The 18,454-nt window shown below is 42.3% G+C and overlaps 1 protein-coding gene across 6 annotated transcripts; it reads left to right on the top strand.

Moving 5' to 3' along the window:
* Positions 1-5,715: 5,715 nt before the first annotated feature.
* On the top strand, positions 5,716-9,564 carry LOC100285651 (transcription factor GAMYB). 6 transcript variants are annotated; one of them, XM_035961505.1, is made up of 5 exons: positions 5,716-5,956; positions 6,453-6,588; positions 6,738-7,154; positions 7,926-8,919; positions 9,004-9,564. In XM_035961505.1, the coding sequence occupies exons 3-5, from the start codon at positions 6,765-6,767 to the stop codon at positions 9,093-9,095; spliced, it is 1,476 nt and encodes a 491-aa protein (XP_035817398.1). In that variant the 5' UTR covers positions 5,716-5,956; positions 6,453-6,588; positions 6,738-6,764; the 3' UTR covers positions 9,096-9,564. The 6 variants fall into 6 exon arrangements, with proteins under 6 accessions (XP_035817398.1, XP_035817399.1, XP_035817396.1 ...); XM_035961506.1 differs by having other exon boundaries at positions 6,448-6,588; XM_035961503.1 differs by having other exon boundaries at positions 5,717-5,956; positions 6,453-6,655; positions 9,001-9,564.
* The last annotated feature ends 8,890 nt before the right edge of the window (positions 9,565-18,454 follow it).

Genomic DNA, 18,454 nt, shown 5'->3' with positions numbered 1-18,454 from the left:
TATATATTAATCATATATATTTGTTCTTTATAACTTTTTTAAAAGATTTTATCCTTTATATCTCATTCTTCTCTAACAACGTCCTCTAAATAACGTCCCCTATATGTAAATATCTATATTAGAGATATTTTTTTTATTTTTTTCACATACATATTTATTATATTCTTAAATATATTATACATATTTTAGTTTTGCTAAACCAGTTATTTAAATTATTCAAATGGATATAAAATCGTTTAAATAAACTCTATATATAAAGAATCCAACAATATTCTTTAAATTTAGAGGACAGTTTAAAGAACACTCCTGGTACTAATCCTGCATGGCTGGCTAAGCCCCGTGGGCCGGGCCTTTTTTTTTTTTTTTTTTGTCTTTTCGTGCCTGTTGCGTTCCGTGCGCGTCTGGTTCGTGAAGCAGCGACCCGTTGAACGTGCACGGGTCTGGTTTTAGCCTTTTAGGGCTACCTGTCTATCGTGCCGTGCATTATATTGCATCACCATATATGGTGTTGGTGAGCTGATGGTCGGTCGCAGGGACCATATAACCCGCTATTTAGGGACGTTTGATTGCAGGGACGATGCGGGATGATACCTGGACTCTGCATCATCTGATGCTTGATGCCACACACGGACCTAATAGCAGCTTATATGTGACAGATGAGATGATCCAGCGGGCGAATACATACTTTATGGGAATGCCGCGCGCAGGATTTTCCAAGGATTCACCATACCACTATTCATCCAGTCGGTTCACAGGACTGGAGCATAAAACTTTTCCATGTTTTGCAATTCTCTATTTTTTTATTAAATTTCTAGTATTATCCCTATATATATTTTTTTCGCCAATGATTTAGAACCACGCTCTAATTAAAGAAGTCGTTAGAATGTGTTCAGAAGATCTATGTAACTATGTAAAACAATGTTTTGTACTGTAAACATTATTATTTACAGAGCAAATTATGAAAAACAAAGGTGTATGGACCGGAGAAGCAGTACTTTTTGTCTGGAAGCCAGCACAGGCTGCGCAGTAGTGTCTCTACGTGCGTTACAGTGTCCTCCCTACCTTTTTCGAGTGCCCCTTATGCTGTAGCAGTAAAAGTGTACAGCTGCACCACCCGACACGACACACTGTCATTGCCTGTTGTGCTGCTGCAGCAGCAGCAGAGCCTGTATACACGTATGCTCTGCTACGACCACGATCGCTTCGCATATACGTGAAATACAAGTACCTTTTTACCACTTCAACGTTTGACGTGATTTAGAGGATTGAGTGAACCTATACGAGCATCTCCAGCAAGATGCTCTATAAAAATCCCTAGTAATCTAAAACGATCATGTTTTAGAGGATTGAGTGGACTAACAAAAAGTTAAGCTGCAACAATAAAGCCTTATATCAGTTTATTGTAACAGAAAACTAGTTCCCGGTGGGCGCGCGGGCGAGAGAATACCATAGTTTCGAGCACCGAGAACGAGAGAAAGGTGTCATCAAGGTTAAATTCGTTTGGATTTTTGTACATGGGGTGTAGTATATTTGTGGCAGGTGCCCTATACTTTTTTTTTTACATTTTTTTTTGCAAATTGAGGCATTGTTGGAACCGTTTTTTCTAGATTGTGCCCTATATTTTTATATGTGACATCAATTTAAGTCACCATTAGAGATGCTCTTTACATAGTACATAAACAATTAGGCCCTGTTTGGGAACACAGTTTTTCCAAACTACAGTCTTTCAAATACTAAAGTATACTTTAGTCATGACATTACTACAGTTTACAATACTTCGGTTTTCGAATACAACAATATCCAATACATCAAGGTGTTTGGGAAAAACTTTGGTTGAGACCAATCAGCTAGAGCGGGACCCAGCTGGCGCTATCTTTACAGAGAAAAACTTTGGCTGAGACCAAAGTTTCCAAAACTGCAAAACAAGTGCAGTATTTACAATACTACAGTTTAGTATACAGAGATTTCAGATGAGTTGCCAAACACCTCAAAGTATATAATACCACAGTATTGCTTCAATACTGCAGAAAAACTTTGTTTCCAAACACCCTCTTACAGGTAAGACACACGTTGGACCGAGTCTTGACTTGACTACTTGGGTATGGAATTCGAGGGAGTCCACATCATGGATGGAGCGAAACATAATTTCAAAGAGTTATAGACATGTGCACGTGTGTGTATCACCTTAATGTGGCGTGCATGAATACATCATGTAGCATTTTATGTCGTCTGCTACCCGTAACACATGCCATGATGCCAAGCGAGTAAGCGTGTTGTGCTGTGCAAGAGCACGCAAATTGTACCTGTATTTCAAAAACCTTGCATAAATTGGATTCATATTCTTTCCCCCGCTCGTGCCCACATGTCATGATATTTTTTTTTAAAACGATCCTTTCATCCTCTGCTATATTTTCAACTGCACTCTCTCATCTTCATCAACGTACCGGTTTGCACTTGAGACGCGGACGCACAAATGCACCTTTATTTGAAAAGCCTAACATAAATTGAACACAAACTTTTTTTCCCTGGGAAGTGGCGGCGGATCCAGAACGTGAACACAAACTTTTTTCCCCAGGAAGTGGCGGATCCAGAACGAGCCAATAGAACGGCTATCTACTTCAATTTCCCGTGGTATAGGGCCAACGTCTATTTCTATTTTCTGCTAAAAACATGTACGTGTTCGTGTAAAAATTACTCAACTCTATTTTTCAATATATACCATTTTTGGTAAAGTAGCTCATTTTTTTAAAACTATTTAAGGGGTGTTTGGTTAGAGGGACTAAAGATTAGTCTCTAGTTTTTAGTCTCATTTAGTCCCTTTTTTTTTGCCAAACACTAGGACTAAGGGGGTGTTTGGTTTATAGGGACTAATGTTTAGGGCCTGTTTGTTTACCCCAATAGATTATATAATCTGGATTATTTTTGGAGGATTATATAATCTAGATTATATAATTTGGATTATATAATCTGATTAGTCATGTTTGTTTACCCAGATTATCTGGCGTGTTTCTGTTGGACGGCGGGCTTCTTCGATCCGATATGCGCAAAAACGATTCGGTAGATTATAATGGCAATGGTGGGTAATTTCTAGGAAACTTGAAAGGGTAGTGGGGAAGTGGGAAAAAAATAATCTGAAATAAGCACCTCCTCACTTGCTTATGGATTATCATAATCCAAGGGGTTAGATTATATAATCTGGACAAATAAGCTATACTGTTTGTTTGCCTCTTAGGATTATTTAATCCAGATTATATAATCTGGGGGTAAACAAACAGGCCCTTAGTCCCTTCATTTTGTTCCATTTTAGTATATAAATTGACAAATATAGAAACTAAAATAGATTTTATAACTAAAGTGGAATAAAAGGTAGGGACTAAAAATTAGTCCCTAGAAACCAAACACCCCTAAAATATGAACTAAAATGATTTAGTCTTTAGTCCTTCACATATATGCTAAAAGGGACTAAACCATATTAATTCCACGTTTATCCCTCATTTAGTTTAATTGTACTAATAGCAGGAGAATATTAAATGCTATTTTAGTCTTTTTATGAGTCATTTAGTATATTCGTACTATTTTTAGCCCCTAGAACCAAACATGTTTGGGACTAAACTTTAGTCCTCTAACTAAACTTTAGTCCCTATACTAAAGAAACCAAACATAGCCTTAGATCCATCTAAAATATCATGGATCTAGAAAAGTAGAGTCAGCAGATATATTATTCCAACAAAACCTACAAACATGTTTAGTATATAAAACTTGGCTATGTTTGCTGTCTAACATTAGACGAACACATACCACAACACACACGCGTGTGCGTCTATTACACACAGTAGGAATGGATTGAGAGGTATAGACCTCTAGTGCGTGGAAAACACACAATAACATTTAACACGCATGCGTGTGTATACCCTATATCTAGACCTAGACACAACAGAAGATATGACATGTTTGGTTTGATGTCCTGCCACGTCTAATGTTAGACAAGTTTAATCAAGTTAGACAAATATTTGGTTTGTAGCTAAAATTGTGGCAAGATTTTTTTCCCTTCCACATATGTTCTAGCCATCAATAATTTATAAAAGTGTGCCAAGTTTCTCTTAGTCATGATAAAGTGTGACACGGAATTTTAACGATAAATGTGGCATAAAATGTATGTCAATTTGTAACACCTTAATTATACAACCAAACAGTCTAAAGTAAGGCACAAGTGTCGATCATGAGGATCAAACGTCCAGCCGCTCGCTCGCATACCAGCGAGCATATCAACTCAGTCCTCCAGTCCGGATCAGACCTAAGCCAAGGATCTTCTGTTGCAGAAGCCAGAAGAGATACGTACGACGGGACAAAATTTTAATTGACCGGAGCATGTGCAGTTCCCCCTCCGGGCCCGGCACGCAGGCGTGAGCCCCCGATCTCCTCACCACGTGCACCTCCCCAATTAGCAGAGGCGCCTCCAATACACGCCAGAGCCAGACACACACAGGGGCCGGCCGGCGGTACATGTTCCCTTGGGGTGGGTTTGGATGGATCGGAGCAGCGACGGTGCGTTTTGCCCCAGAAGCACACACTCGCACCCTGCATGGCTGCATGCAGCGCTAGCGAGCATGCAGCGGTTGACTTGTCGTCCGCAAGAAGTGCCGCGCATGCGCATCGCTATCGTTTTCTTTTTTTTCAGAGCATAGCATAGACAAGGTATACACATCATTTCATCTAGATACTAGGTTCTCCTGCGCACATAAAAAGCGGATTCCATAAATGCCACTCGACTATTTCTTTTCGCAAGTGGGTAAATCCTAAGCAAACCAAAGACTTAACACACAAATTCCGATCCCTTTTTTTTCGCAAAGAAGGGCACGATAGGTCTCCTTTGAAACACAGGAGATTTAAAGGGGGAAACATGAATAGGAAAAAAATATCAGAAAATAGAATGCATGCATTCTCTAATCCTATGGAATTCAAAATCAAATGAATTTGGTGACAGACTTGTTTGGCTACAACACAGGAAAAAAGTAAATGAACTAAGACATTTGATATTTTTTTTTGGAAAACAAACTAGCTATTAGTGGAGGAAGCAGACGAGCAGCGAGAGCGCGACCATGTAAAGCGCCGGAGCGTCTCCTTTTAGCGCCACGAAATTTTCCGTGAGATCTAAACTCCTTTTATTTTTCATGTAGAATCATTTCGGCGTGATTAAATCTTACTAAAGTTTTTCTTCATTTTTCTATCAACCAAAGACGACTTATAGGATTCTTTTTCTTATAAACCAAATCCTTTAAAATTCCTATAAAATCACTTCTACCCGAATGACTATATATATATATATATATATATATATATATATATATATATATATATATATATATATATATATATATATATATATATATATATATATATATATATAGTTCAGGAGCTTTATCAGCTTGTTATTACTCTGGAACAAGGTTTTAAATAACCGGTTATAAAGGTCGATATATCAGCCTTTTTAGCAGCAAAACGCTATGCTATTTATCCGAGGAGCACGAGACACGAACAAAAACAAGAAATAAAAAAATGTACTACTATTCCGCAATAAATAAAATATACGAGAAAAAATAGTTAAAGAAAATAGAGGTGTAGGAGTAGAGAGAGAAAAATAGATGCTCATGCGCCGATGCCCAATAGCATGGCTTCTCTGTACCTTTCATCTTTATATAATCTGCCCTCCAAGCAAATCCCGCAGCCAGTATCTCTTTCTCTTTCTCTCTCTCTCTCTCCTGAAATCTCTCTCTCGCTGACCTGAGAGTTATCCAAATACTCTGGTATGGCGAGATCCCCCTCCTCGGGTTCCCACTCAACTGCTGTATCGTAGTAGTCGACTACTTCCCTGCAATCCGTTGGTCAGCTCACAATAGCAGATGAGTCCATTGGAGGAGTTCGACTAGTCTCCACCGCTGCTGCGAGATTCCGCCAGGTACACCGCTGAATTTCCATTTGGTTTGGGCGTCCAGGTGTGATCTGAGGGGGGTGGGGATGCTGGATTTTGGCCTCCTCCTCACCCTTCTCCGTTCCAATCCTGTCTGAACCTCCGAGAATTGCCGTTCTCCGGACGCGGGGAGTGCTGTTCACGGCATTAGTGCTTTGATCTGTGAACTTTGGCAGACGGAACCTACCTTTTCTCTCTTGCCTTTACCCCGAAATCTCGTGTCAACTGTGGGTCATAGTGATACCGCTGCGGTTGTTTAGAGTTCTTAGACTTATCCACCCCTATACCAGCCGTTAGCTTTGGGTAATCTGCTGTACTCTCCAATGAGAAGTCCTATATTTGAACCCTAAAAATTAATATAAAGTCTAATTTAGAGTGTTTAGGTCTAAAAACATTTGGAACTCCAATATTTAAGTTCTATATCAAGTCATTGGAAAATAATTCATATTTGTGTGGTACCTATGAACATGCACTCGAAGTGAAGATTATAAAACTTCTGCCCGAGCAAAGCGGCCGACCAAGTTACCACAGAGCAAGTCAGCGAGGCGAAATAGGCGACCAAGTCCCAACCGAGTAAGAAAGGGAGACGAAACTGCCGACCAAGTCTCTAGGCCCACAAGGTAGAAACCTGAACCCAATGATATCAATGATATGGGCCCACATCCGCCGCGATGATTTGGTGATTTGGTGATTTCCATCTACTAATAATGCTCTTTTCATGCTAATCCTGCATATAATCCAAATGGTAATCGAACCCTACTTCCACTAGGTTCCGCGCATACCCTGACGGCAAGCCATGTACCGGGTGAAGAGCCAGGCGGAGGGCGAGGGCGAGGGCAAGGACGAGATGATGTCGCAGGACCAGATGGACTCGCCGGTGGACAACGATGTCAGCAGCAGCCGCAGGTCGCCTCGCAGGGGCGTCGGGGCGCCCCTGAAGAAAGGGCCCTGGACGGACGCGGAGGACGCCATCCTGATAGACTACGTTAAGAAGCACGGCGTGGGCAACTGGAACGCGGTGCGGAAGAACACCGAGCTATTGCGCTGCGGCAAGAGCTGCCGCCTCAGGTGGGCGAACCACCTCAGGCCCAACCTCAAGAAGGAGGCCTTCACCCCGGAGGAGGAGCGCCTCATCATCCAGCTCCACGCCAAGCTGGGGAACAAGTGGTCGAGGATGGCTATTCATGTAAGTGCCGTGCCAAATACTTGATTCCATCATGTTCTGCACGCCGGTATTTTGCACGTCTTTAATTGAAGATGTGCATCTCTCTAGTTACTGAGCTAACTTTTCCTATTTTGTGTCACGTACTGGAACTGTAATGATCTGTCCTTGCTTCTTAAAATGCTGCTGTTCTGCAGCAACCTGCTCAAATCCTCCTGGTATAAAAGATTCTGGTCCACGGGTGCTAATTTTCTAGTATCACTCCTGATCTGTGATACCAAGCAATGATCGCTTTCAAATATTTTTTTTAGCTTTGGCTTTCAACTCTATATGGCTTGTCATTGTTACTCTTTTATGGATAAAGACGTAGTTGGTATGACCTGAGATATATTTTTGTATGACCAAGTCGTCGTGCCATTTTTGTTTCCAACATCTAGACCTTATTCATATGGATGATTATGAACCTGACATATATATAGAACACATAAATTAATTATTGTATGAATTTATTTAAAAGGTAAAATGAATTTTAATTTGGAATGGAGAGAGTAATATTTTTTTTTTGCCATTGTGTATGTGCTCGCTACAATTTGGCAAGATATAGATTCTATTCCATTGCAAGATACGCCCAGGCCCCAGTGTCTCCAATTGAAAAATATGCTACTATGTTTTGAAATATTTAATATGCCTTACCTGTGTGCATACGTTCCTAGTGAGTTGCTATGTTTACCCTTAACAATTTGGGCATATATATTTTTCTACACTGACGTCACTAACCATGAACACTCTTCTCAGTTGCCAGGGCGTACTGACAACGAAATAAAAAACTACTGGAACACACGAAAAAAGAGATGTGAACGAGCTAGCCTTCCTATCTATCCTGCTGGTGTACGTAATCAATCTTCAAATGAAGACCAGCAATTGTCTGGTGATTTGAACGGTGGCGAGAACATGTCCAATGATCTTCTATCCGGAAACAGCCTTTGTCTACCAGATTTTAACAATGACAGTTTCCGTGCGAAACTGAAGGCTTTACCACCACAGCTGCCAGCTGTTTCAATAAGCAATTTGCTCGGCCAAAGCTTTGCATCAAAAGGTTGTAGCTTCATGGATCAGGTAGACCAAGCAGGGATGCTGAAACAATCTGGCAGTGCGCTTCCTACATTGAGCGATGCCATTGACGATGTGATTTCCTCGGTTGATCAATTTTCAAATGACTCTGAGAAGCTCATGCAGACTTTAGGTTTTGGTTATCTCAATGAAGCCAACGCTACCAGCAAGAGTATTGCGCCTTTTGGGGTTGCACTTACTGGCAGCCATGCCCCTTTAAATGGTATTTTCTCTGCATCTAGGCTCACAAATGGTCCTTCGAAGATGGAGCCCCCTTCAGTCCAAAATAGCAGGCTCAAGTATACTGTGGATCCTGCAATGCAGCCTACTGAGTTAGTAGATCCTTACATGCAGTCTCTATCAGCGACCCCTTCAGTGAAATCAGAGTGTGCATCGCCGAGAAACAGTGGTCTTTTCGAAGAGCTGCTTCATGAACCTCATGCACTAAGATCTGGGAAGAGCCAACAACCATCGGTCCGAAGTTCAAGTTCTTCTGCTGGCACACCTTATGGGACTATGGTTAGCTCAGAATTTGATATGGGTCAGGAATATTGGGAAGAACAGCCCGGTTCTCTCCTCAGCGAATATGCTCACTTCAGTGGGAATTATTTGGCTGAATGCGCTCCTCCTGTTAGCGCTGCATCAACTGATATCTTTCCGCTCCCCAAGATTTCTCCTGGTGAGTACATTTTCATCGCTGATCCTTTCTTTCAGTAATCAATTTGATTAGCTCAGTTACTAGAGGCCTATTCATTTGCAGCAGAAAGCCCTTCAATGGGCTCTGGCGAGCAGGCGTTAGAGCCTAAACATGAGTCAGCAGCTTCACGTACGTCATCTTGGAAACTTGAGGCATGATGCATTATTCTCTGGGAACACAGCCCATTCATCCAGTTTCAACGATACCATAGCAATGCTCATCGGCGATGTACCTGTTCTTGGTGATGGAATTGTGCTCGATTCTTCCTCATGGGACAACATGCCACATGCTTTTCAAATGGCGGAATTCAAATGAGTTCCATATAATTTCTTTGTGATGCTGAAGGGCTTCTTCCTGCTTGTTTTGGGGTCAATATCAGGGAACGCCCCACTGATTGTGACGCTGCATTCCTGACAGAGATCCTTGTGATCTTCATGCGGATAGTCCTTTTGTCTAATTAAGTGCATGGAAGATAACCTGGATATTATTTTTAATTTTTTGCTTTGTATTAGAGAACCGTTTTTGCCATCCCTGACAGCATTTCTGTTGGAAACGTGTCATGACTTTTGTTTGAACAATTTAAATATCGGTTATAGATAATGTGATGTGTGCCATCCCTTGATGCAATTGCATGTGGTAGCAAATTGTTGAAGTATACGCTGTCATTGCTGCTGTGCTGGCACATCGTTTGTGCAGTACGATGGTTTTTGAGATGTTCATTGAACTGCAATATGGCGTTGAGAAATTATATGCCTGTATCATGTATAGGCTCCAAACCCTCGGTGGTTGGTTCCTCCTCGGCAGTAGTTGTACTGTAGGCTGTCTGTTGAGCAGTTGAAATGTCTTAGTTTGATACTCCCCTGTGGCTTCTTGATGCTGTAATAGACTTTCAGATCTAGCTTTCTGGAATCTTTTCTGTGATCTTTGGCCAGGTGTTGTGCGAGATCTAAGATATGTAGTGTCTGTTTGGAAACATAGTATTTTATTAGTTCCCAGACCATGGTATTTAAGTATATCGTGGTATTTTACTAAAAAACGTTTGGGAACATACAAACCCTATGTTTTAAACCATGGTTTTGTCAATACAACAGTATTTTTGGGTAAAAAAAAACTTTGGTCTAAATTAAAGGTTTTTTTTTTTGCATACAGCTACGGTCTTCTCTTGTTTTATATTACAACTAAAATACTTTGCCTTCAACAAACAGGTATTGGATTTGACTGGTGTAAAATATACTATAGTTATGTTATGTCATATAATAAACTGTGGTTTTGAAAAACAAAGTTCGCAAGCAGGACCGTAATCTGTAAAGTGTCGTGACAATCTTGTTTCCTATTTTCTAATAAAATAGGGGATACCTCTTCCTGTTAAAAAAAAATCATGTTTAGACTCCCGATTGAGTGAAAGCGACAATCTTGCGCCACCAGTTCTAGCTTTCCTTGCCTTTTGCAAATCTGATAGCTTTAGTTGGTGGCTGAAAGAAAAAAAAAAGCAAGGATAAGATGTCAAGTGATTAAGGTTGCAACGTTGTGGCTTCAGAGTCGGAGCCTAAAAGACGTTGTATCATCTACGACTACGACACTAAGAAGTCTCGACACTGCACGGTCGCAAACTGCGTGTACCTAATTTCTCTGGTATCGGTTATTTCGTTGGTATCAACTTATTTTATTTGTTCGTCCTGTATCCTTTTTATTACGTTTTTCGTTCATTGAGCCTCCAAGGTGCAAGCCATGTCTACAAGGTTTCTTTCACCTTTTGGATTCCATTTTGAATCTAGGACTCTCGGTAGTTGTCAATACTACGACCCTAGCGGAATTTAGAATTGTCCTCCCTCCATCCAAAAAATAGTATTACCTCCGTTTTTAAATATATAGCATCGTTGATTTTTTTTAAAAAAAAATTTAACCACTCGTCTAAAGTCCAGCAGTTCAAAGCATCATTAGCTTAGGCTCTAACCCGAGTAGCATTGGGCACGTGAGAATCGTGTGAATCAGCAAGGACCATCTTGCAAGACTAAATACTCGTGACTGTTGAAGAACGAGCCGGAAGACTCATATGCAGTAGTGGCTTGGTTCGGTTTCAATTCGTGCTCTCGGGCGTAGTTTTGTTCGTACAATGATAGTGTCTGGTCCGGTTTCAATTCCAAACAGCCTATCTGTTTTCAGCATCCGCCGTTATGAAGATCTCAGCCCAATCCATATATAGATGGTCCAGGATCGGGGTGGGCTTCGGCCCATGGAGAAGCAGAGAAGATGAATGTGAGAGAGAAAAAAAAATCTACGAACATCTGGGAAAGAGAGACAACATGGAAAAAGGAAAATCCCCTATCTGCCTAACCTCGCTACAGTATCCTTTACTGTACACCACAAGCAAACAAATGTCCCTGTTCTAGCCAGAGGAGAGGAAAAAAAACCTACAGCGGCTCCACATCAGCAGCCAGCAGCTGCAGATCGAGAATGCCTTTCGATCGAGTCGCTCACAAGACTATGGTGTACTTCCCACTCCAGCTAGTTTTGTATCGGGTTGGACCTGCTCGGCGTCTGCTTCTTCAGGTTCTCGGACACCGCGGCGCCGCCGGGACCCATGGCTGCCGGCTTGGCCGCTGCCCGGACCACCTCTGGTCGCGCCTTCTCCGAGTCTGAGCTGACGCGTGCTACTACGACGAGGCTCTGCAAGAGCTTTCTCGACTGCGTCCTCTCCTTGGAGACCACAGCGGCAGAAGGTGCCAGGAGGAGGCAGTAGTGCAGAAGCAGCAGGGCGGAGAGGAGGCTGAGAGCGCAGACGCTGGTAGTGGTAGCTCCTCCCAGTCCCCCCATGCCCTGGTAAGCTGTGGGAAATGAGGACTGGGAGCTCCAATCTGCTCAGGAAATAAGAACTCCCGTTCCATGTGAGTACAGTCAGCGCCGAGAGATCCGTGCTTCAGCCTTCAGGAGCTCTCATGATTGTTGTGTTTGATTTGGCATGTGTGAGTGTGGTCCTTCGGCGATTGTGGGCAGCACATGCGGCCACAGATTCCATCCACTTTTTTTCTGTTTCTCTCCACGTATTTTTTACATTCGTTTTTGTCAATAATAAAGAAAATTGTTTTTTCTTTCTTTCTCGGGAGAAGCTTTGTACTTTATAGAGCATAAGCATGAGCATGGATTTTGTGTCATGGATTTCTACTAGTATTTATTGTCGGTTTAGATGAACGTTTGGTGCAATCTTTTAGTCTCCAGTTCGTTTCAACTTGCAGTAGCAATTCATTCAAACTTTTGCTGCTCTTTGTCCGTGGTCCTTGGTAGCTACTGCCACTAAAGAGTAGCTTTACGAGTGAGTGGCTCTAGATCCAGATATCAGCAGCGGGGTCATGAGAAAATCAGCCACCGAGGAACAAGTAAATATGGCTGGATCGGCGTAGGCCGGGCGACCCAAACGGACAAGAGCCGGCGGCGAAATTCCTGCCACCTCCCGACTCCCGAATAAAAGTAGGCCGTCTCCCAAGTCCCAACTCCCAACCGCGCATTTGGCAGCGCCTGCCTCCTCGAGGAATGTGCCAAATACTTGCGGCTGGATTCAGTGTAGATTGATTGTCCATCTGGCCATGCTACGCTGCGTCGCAGCTAAGCTAAGTCTATTTACAATGATAGTTTCATGTATGTTTAATAGTGTGTTATATCACTATTTTAAATGACATGTCGTATTATTTATGATAAATGAGTTTTATGAGGTAAAATTGGTTTCATGGAGATGAAACTATGTCAACCCGTTTCTAAGGTTTTAGAAATCGTACGAAACATCTATTAAAAGTGATATGTTTCATCTTCACATATTTTACTGATTTCTATTGGTTGTTTAGTTGCAGTATTTAATTGTTATGTTAGTCTATAAAATAGTGAAGCGAAATTTTGTGTTCAAAGACATTGTTTCATTCTAAGTTTAATGACACTCTTGATGATGTGTTAGTGTTGGAAAGAGTGTTATAAAATAACCATTGTGATTAGCTAAAAAAAACCGGGCAGCCTTCCCAGGCACGATCTTTTCAAACATAAAAAAGAAAGGATAAAAAACCTTCCAAAAGGCAGGCTTCCCTGAAAGTTGCTTTGGTCGCTACAGTACAGGTGGATGGCGAGGACCGTAGGCAGGTGGTGGCGTCGTGAAGTAGACGAATCCGCAGCAACCCACTCCCGTGTGCCTGCGTTCTTCAGCAGCCTGTGACTGAGGCCCTGTTTGGATTCGGTACTACTAAAGTTTAGTTGGACTAAACTTTAGTGACTAAATTTTAGTCACTAAAATCTACCGTTTGGTTCCGGTGACTAAAACTTTGCACACAGCTATTATTACTGGACATAAAGACTGAATTGCCCCTGTTCAATGCCCAAAATCTCAATACAGTCTAGCTGCCATCCGAACACTGTTTAACCGCACTGTTTGAAGCACAGTTTTAAAAAAACATTCTGGAAAAACAGTCTGAAACGAGCACACAATTCATATAAAATGAGTAGTAATCCTCATGCAGTACAATACTATTTTATTACAAATTCATATAAAATTCAATCTCTAAACTGATACATATTTTGATCTCATGCAGTACAATACTATTTTATTACAATTCATATAAAATGAGTAGTAATCTATGCTCTACTAAACAAACCATCGGCGATCCAATCTCTAAACTGGTTCATATTTTGATCTTCATCCCCATCACGTGGATTATCTCTATTTCCTTGAGAAGATGATGCTCCCGACAATGGAATGTAGTTTTCATCATGGTCACACATATCGAAGTCCTCATCCATCATAGCACTCTCTCTAATAAAGTTATGAAGTGCCATGCAAGCGATAATTATTTGGCTTTGCTTTGCTATCGGATAACTTGGTAATTGTAGCAAAATCCTCCACTTCATTTTGAGAACTCCAAAAGATCTCTCGATGACATTTCTAAGTGAAGAGTGGGCATAATTGAAGAGTTCTTTCTTACCTCTAGGCATTGGTCCTTGTCTATACTCCGGAAGATGATATTTTGTTCCTTTATAAGGTGCAAGGTAACCCGGTCGGTTTGGATATCCTGAGTCCACAAGATAGAACTTGCCTTCACATTAAAATAAATTTGTCAGTTAATCGGAAACATTTAAAGCTATGTGAAATAAGAGAAAATAACATTATGGTACCTTGAGGTGGATGTGGAAACTTGTCGCCATACTTGTCAAGTGCATCCTTAAACACCCTCATATCATGAACTGAGCCAGGCCATCCCGCCACGACAAAAGTAAATCTCATATTAAAGTCACATACGACCAACACATTCTGACTCGTGTATCCATGTCTTCCCGTATGTTGTACTACAGCTGTTGTTGGCACTATGACAGGTACATGTGTCCCATCTATTGCTCCAATGCAATTATCAAAATATGGAGAAAACCGAGGAGATTGTAGCCTATGATGCACTGTCCTAAATTGAGGGTCTACTGGCCTAATAATATCAGCTGCAAGCTTACTAACACTACACAATACTTTACCAAACTTCCTACTACATGTGTTGGTGGACCTAGTAAATCGATTTTCAGCTTGTCTCATGCTTTGAGGAGCACCACAGATCCATAAAAATTGACCTAAAGCCTCTACTGATGACATCTTCTTAGTGGACTTCAAGCCATATGACTCTACAAGCACATTATGTAACTTATAGAACACATCCCTATTCATCCTAAACATGTTAAAGCAAGATGTCCTATTTTCTAGTGTTTTCATTACCCATTCATAACCAGATTCTGTTGGTACTCTATATTCTGATTTGTTCATGTATGTGTCAAAGTGGTACATACCAAGTATGCCACCAACAATAGCGTAGTTGCTATTCATTTGTTGACAGGTCCACAGATAATGCATCTCCTCCTCAGCACCATCTTCCTGTGTACACAGATATGATACACATTAAAATATGACACACAATAAAATATAAGTAGCACAAACTTGTTCTTCTTGCAGCACAAATATAAACACTACAGCACAACCACAAACAGCAAGGTTGACACATAAACGTTGTAGACAAACAGCAAGGTTCACACATAAACGTTGCAGACAAACAACAAGGTTCACACATAAGCGCTTGAGCATAACAGCCACAGATAAGAAGGTTCACACAAACAGATAAACGTTCATGAAACCACAAAATTCCTGTACAGCTTCACCCACTCCATTAGAATTCACGGAATTCCTGGCACCATCGCTTCAACCAAGCCAACTTTCCTTCATTTGTTGTGAAGTTAGAAAATACTGTACGGTTGTATTCTTTTTCAAGCAACTTAGTAGCCACCCAATACTCTTCTGACTCTTCTGTTGCTCCACAATCCACAACCAGTCTCAAACATTTTTCTATCTCCTCTTTCACCTGTTGCTTTTCTACTTTCTGCTCCTCTACCTTAAGTTTAGTCATCTCAACAAAGGTTTGTCTCTGGCGGTGCCATTAACTTGTAAGGTGTCTATCAAGCCCTTCATCATATTGACCATTAGATTCTTGCTCTTCTTGGGTGGATTTAAAGCGGTATCGGAGGTGTTCCTCGTCCTTTTATGACTGTTTGTACTCATCGGACTGTTCAGGAAGCTATCTGCATCTGCATCTACGTCTTGAATGTTATCCTGTGCATCTCCATCTATTGAAAAGGTAGCTTCTCCAGGGATACATGATGAGCGTCCATCAACAGTAAAACCATGGAACATCTCCCGAAGGTATTCCAGGTACAAAGGTATGTAGTGTCGGAACTTCTTGCACTCTTGCCTTTTCTACAATCCAGAAAATAAAGTTAAAAATCAGATAAATATTACATAATAAAAAATAAAAGATATGATGACATGCTTATAATGAAGAAAAATTACATAACAATACCTCTGTGTGTTTTTTCCACCAACTGTCAGGTGCTGAGATTGTACCATCTGGGTTTCGGCCTAATCCTGTTTCAGCTTGTGACCACACATGGAAAGTGTACATAGTTTTGCATTGAGTCCATCTATTTTTGAATTGTTTGGTAGAATGCCAGAGGCCACTCTTTTCAAAAAATTTTTGTGCTATAATCTTGTAACCTCTATTTGACATTGTCCCATTGGGGCAATTCCCTGCCCTAATTTGTTCAACTGCAAGTTCACAGAATACATATGTGTTTGCTTCGGTCCAATTTGCCTTGTCATTGCATTTCTATTTCAGAAAACATAATAGCAGTAAGCATAAATAAAATCTGAACAACAACAAAAAAAGATCCACTGAAATCTGAACAAACTGAAATCTAAACTCAAATCTAAACAAACTGAAATCACAATAGCTACATAAAATAAACTGAATCTAAACAAACTGAAATCTGAACAGCAAACAAACTGAAATCTAAACAAACTGAAATCACAATTTGCTCTAGGATTGTTGGAGCAGCTAAAATCTCAAATCTGAACAAACTGAAATCTGAATAGCAACTCAAATATAAACATATGGTATTGTTTTCGAACATAAAAGAAATCTAAACTGAATTATGACCAATAGCTACAAAAACAATCCTAAAAGAACACGAGAGCATGACTGAAACTCCAATTCAAAATCACAATATAATCTCATTGTCAATCACAATATGTTCTCATTGGACAAGAAAATATTATGAAATAGTTGCAAAATATTGTACTGGATCATGAAATTGGATATTACCAACTGGGAGGCGTTATCATCTTCCTCTGTTCCATCATGGGTGTCGATGTCTTCTGTAGGAAATGAGATGTTCCTCGATCTCCCACGACCTCCTACTTCCATCCTCGGAGCAGGAACCTGGGGACCGGACCTCAGTGAGTGTCGGCTGCCTCCAATTCCTAGAGCAGGAACCTGGGGACCAGATCCCAGTGACTGTCGGCTACCTCCCATCCCCGGAGCAGGAACCTGGGGACCAGATCCTAGTGAGTGTCGTCTGCCTCCAATCCCTGGAGCAGGAACCTGGGGACCGGATTGTAATGACTGTCGGCTGTATCCCGCTCCATTGTTCAATGAGTTAGGACCATGGCTATTTTTGCTTCTACTTTCGTTAGGGCGAGGAGGATGGAATGCGCTGTGGCGAGATGTACCACCAGGGGCCACAGGAGGAACCCCTTGCTCGCTGGTACCTCCTTCTGGCTGCATGTACCCCGAGTAGGTGCCAAGGAACGAGAAGCTGTCAATATGAGAGTTGAGGTCTAGGTTTTCCATGGTCACCAAAGGAGCCAAGGGTCTGGTGCCCACCACCGACTGGGAAAAGAGGCCAAGCTCATCGGTGTTGGGGGCTGTGGGGGGAGGCGAGAAGGAGCGATCAGCCGAAGAAGATGCAGCTTGAGAGAAATAATCTCGATACCCTTGCCCTTGGTTTGCCATGGTTGTGGTCGCTGGAGAGTAGGAGACTACTACGGGGAGGAAGCAATAGCGAGGATCTCGGGCGAACCTTGAATCGACGATAGAATATGGGGCGACAGTGGATCGACCTCGGCAGCGGGGGAAGATGAACCTGCTGTGTCTCCTGTTTGACGACGAGTGGAGAATCTCGGGTGGACCTTCAACCTCGGCAGCTGGCAAGGGGATGGCGAGGGAGGCGCTGGCGAGTGGAGGGGACGACGAGTGGAGGCGCTGGCGAGTGGAGGCGCTGCGAGTGGCTCGCGAGTGGAGGGGATGCCGGATCCACTGGAGGGGGCGGCGAGTGGAGGGACGGCGAGTGAGGCGCTGGCGAGTGGCTCGCGAGTGGAGGGATGGCGGATCCACTGGAGGGGACGGCGAGTGGAGGGGACGGCGAGGCGCTGGCGAGGCGCTCGCGGATCCACTGGAGGGGATCGGCGGAGGATGCGAGGCGAGGGGAGTAGCCAGGGGGAGCAGGCGCCAGCAAAGGGAAATACAGGAGGGGCAAACAGTAAAAGTCCAAGTTTAGTCACTTTTAGCTACCTCTTAGTGACTAAAGGACTAAAGTTTAGGAGAAGACATTTAGTCACCCTGTTTGCTAGTTTAGTGACTAAAAGTAACTAAAATTTAGTCACTAAACTTTAGGAGAGGGTAACCAAACGGGGCCTGACAAAGGCTTCCCCCGTGCGACCAACTTTTTTGGATTTTAGCCTTTTTTTTTGTTTTTTTTTCACAACTATGCCTTTTACAGTTTCATTTCAAAAAATGGACCCTAACCTCGGCGCCATCATCATTGGCGCCGAGGTAACACACATCGACGCCAGTACCATTGGCGCCAACTTTTCCTACGTGGCAGCCAATGCGGCAAGTCCCAGGGGGTCGGCGCCATAGATCTTGGCGCCGACCCCCCTTGACGGTGGGGTCCGATGTTATCCAGGGGGTCGGCGCCAAGATCTATGGCGTCGACCCCCTGAGACTTGCCATATCGGCTGCCACGTAGGAAAAGTTGGCGCCAACATAGTTGACGCCACTATGTGTTACCTCGGCGCCAATGATGACGGCGCCGAGGTAAGGGTCCATTTTTTGAAATGAAACTATAAAGGACATAATTGTGCAAAAGAAACCCCAAAAGGGCTAAAATGCAAAAA

Source organism: Zea mays, chromosome 8 (assembly GCF_902167145.1).
Source record: "Zea mays cultivar B73 chromosome 8, Zm-B73-REFERENCE-NAM-5.0, whole genome shotgun sequence".
NCBI classification, from domain to species: domain Eukaryota; kingdom Viridiplantae; phylum Streptophyta; class Magnoliopsida; order Poales; family Poaceae; genus Zea; species Zea mays.
This window is presented reverse-complemented; position numbering and strand designations above follow the sequence as displayed.

Excerpts from the sequence above, each read along its gene's own strand:
- LOC100285651 (XM_035961504.1), top strand. The coding sequence starts at position 6,765 with ATGTACCGGGTGAAGAGCCAGGCGGAGGGCGAGGGCGAGGGCAAGGAC. Across the intron at positions 7,155-7,925 it reads GGTCGAGGATGGCTATTCAT|TTGCCAGGGCGTACTGACAA; the intron begins GTAAGTGCCGTG and ends CACTCTTCTCAG. Across the intron at positions 8,920-9,000 it reads GCTCCCCAAGATTTCTCCTG|CAGAAAGCCCTTCAATGGGC; the intron begins GTGAGTACATTT and ends ATTCATTTGCAG.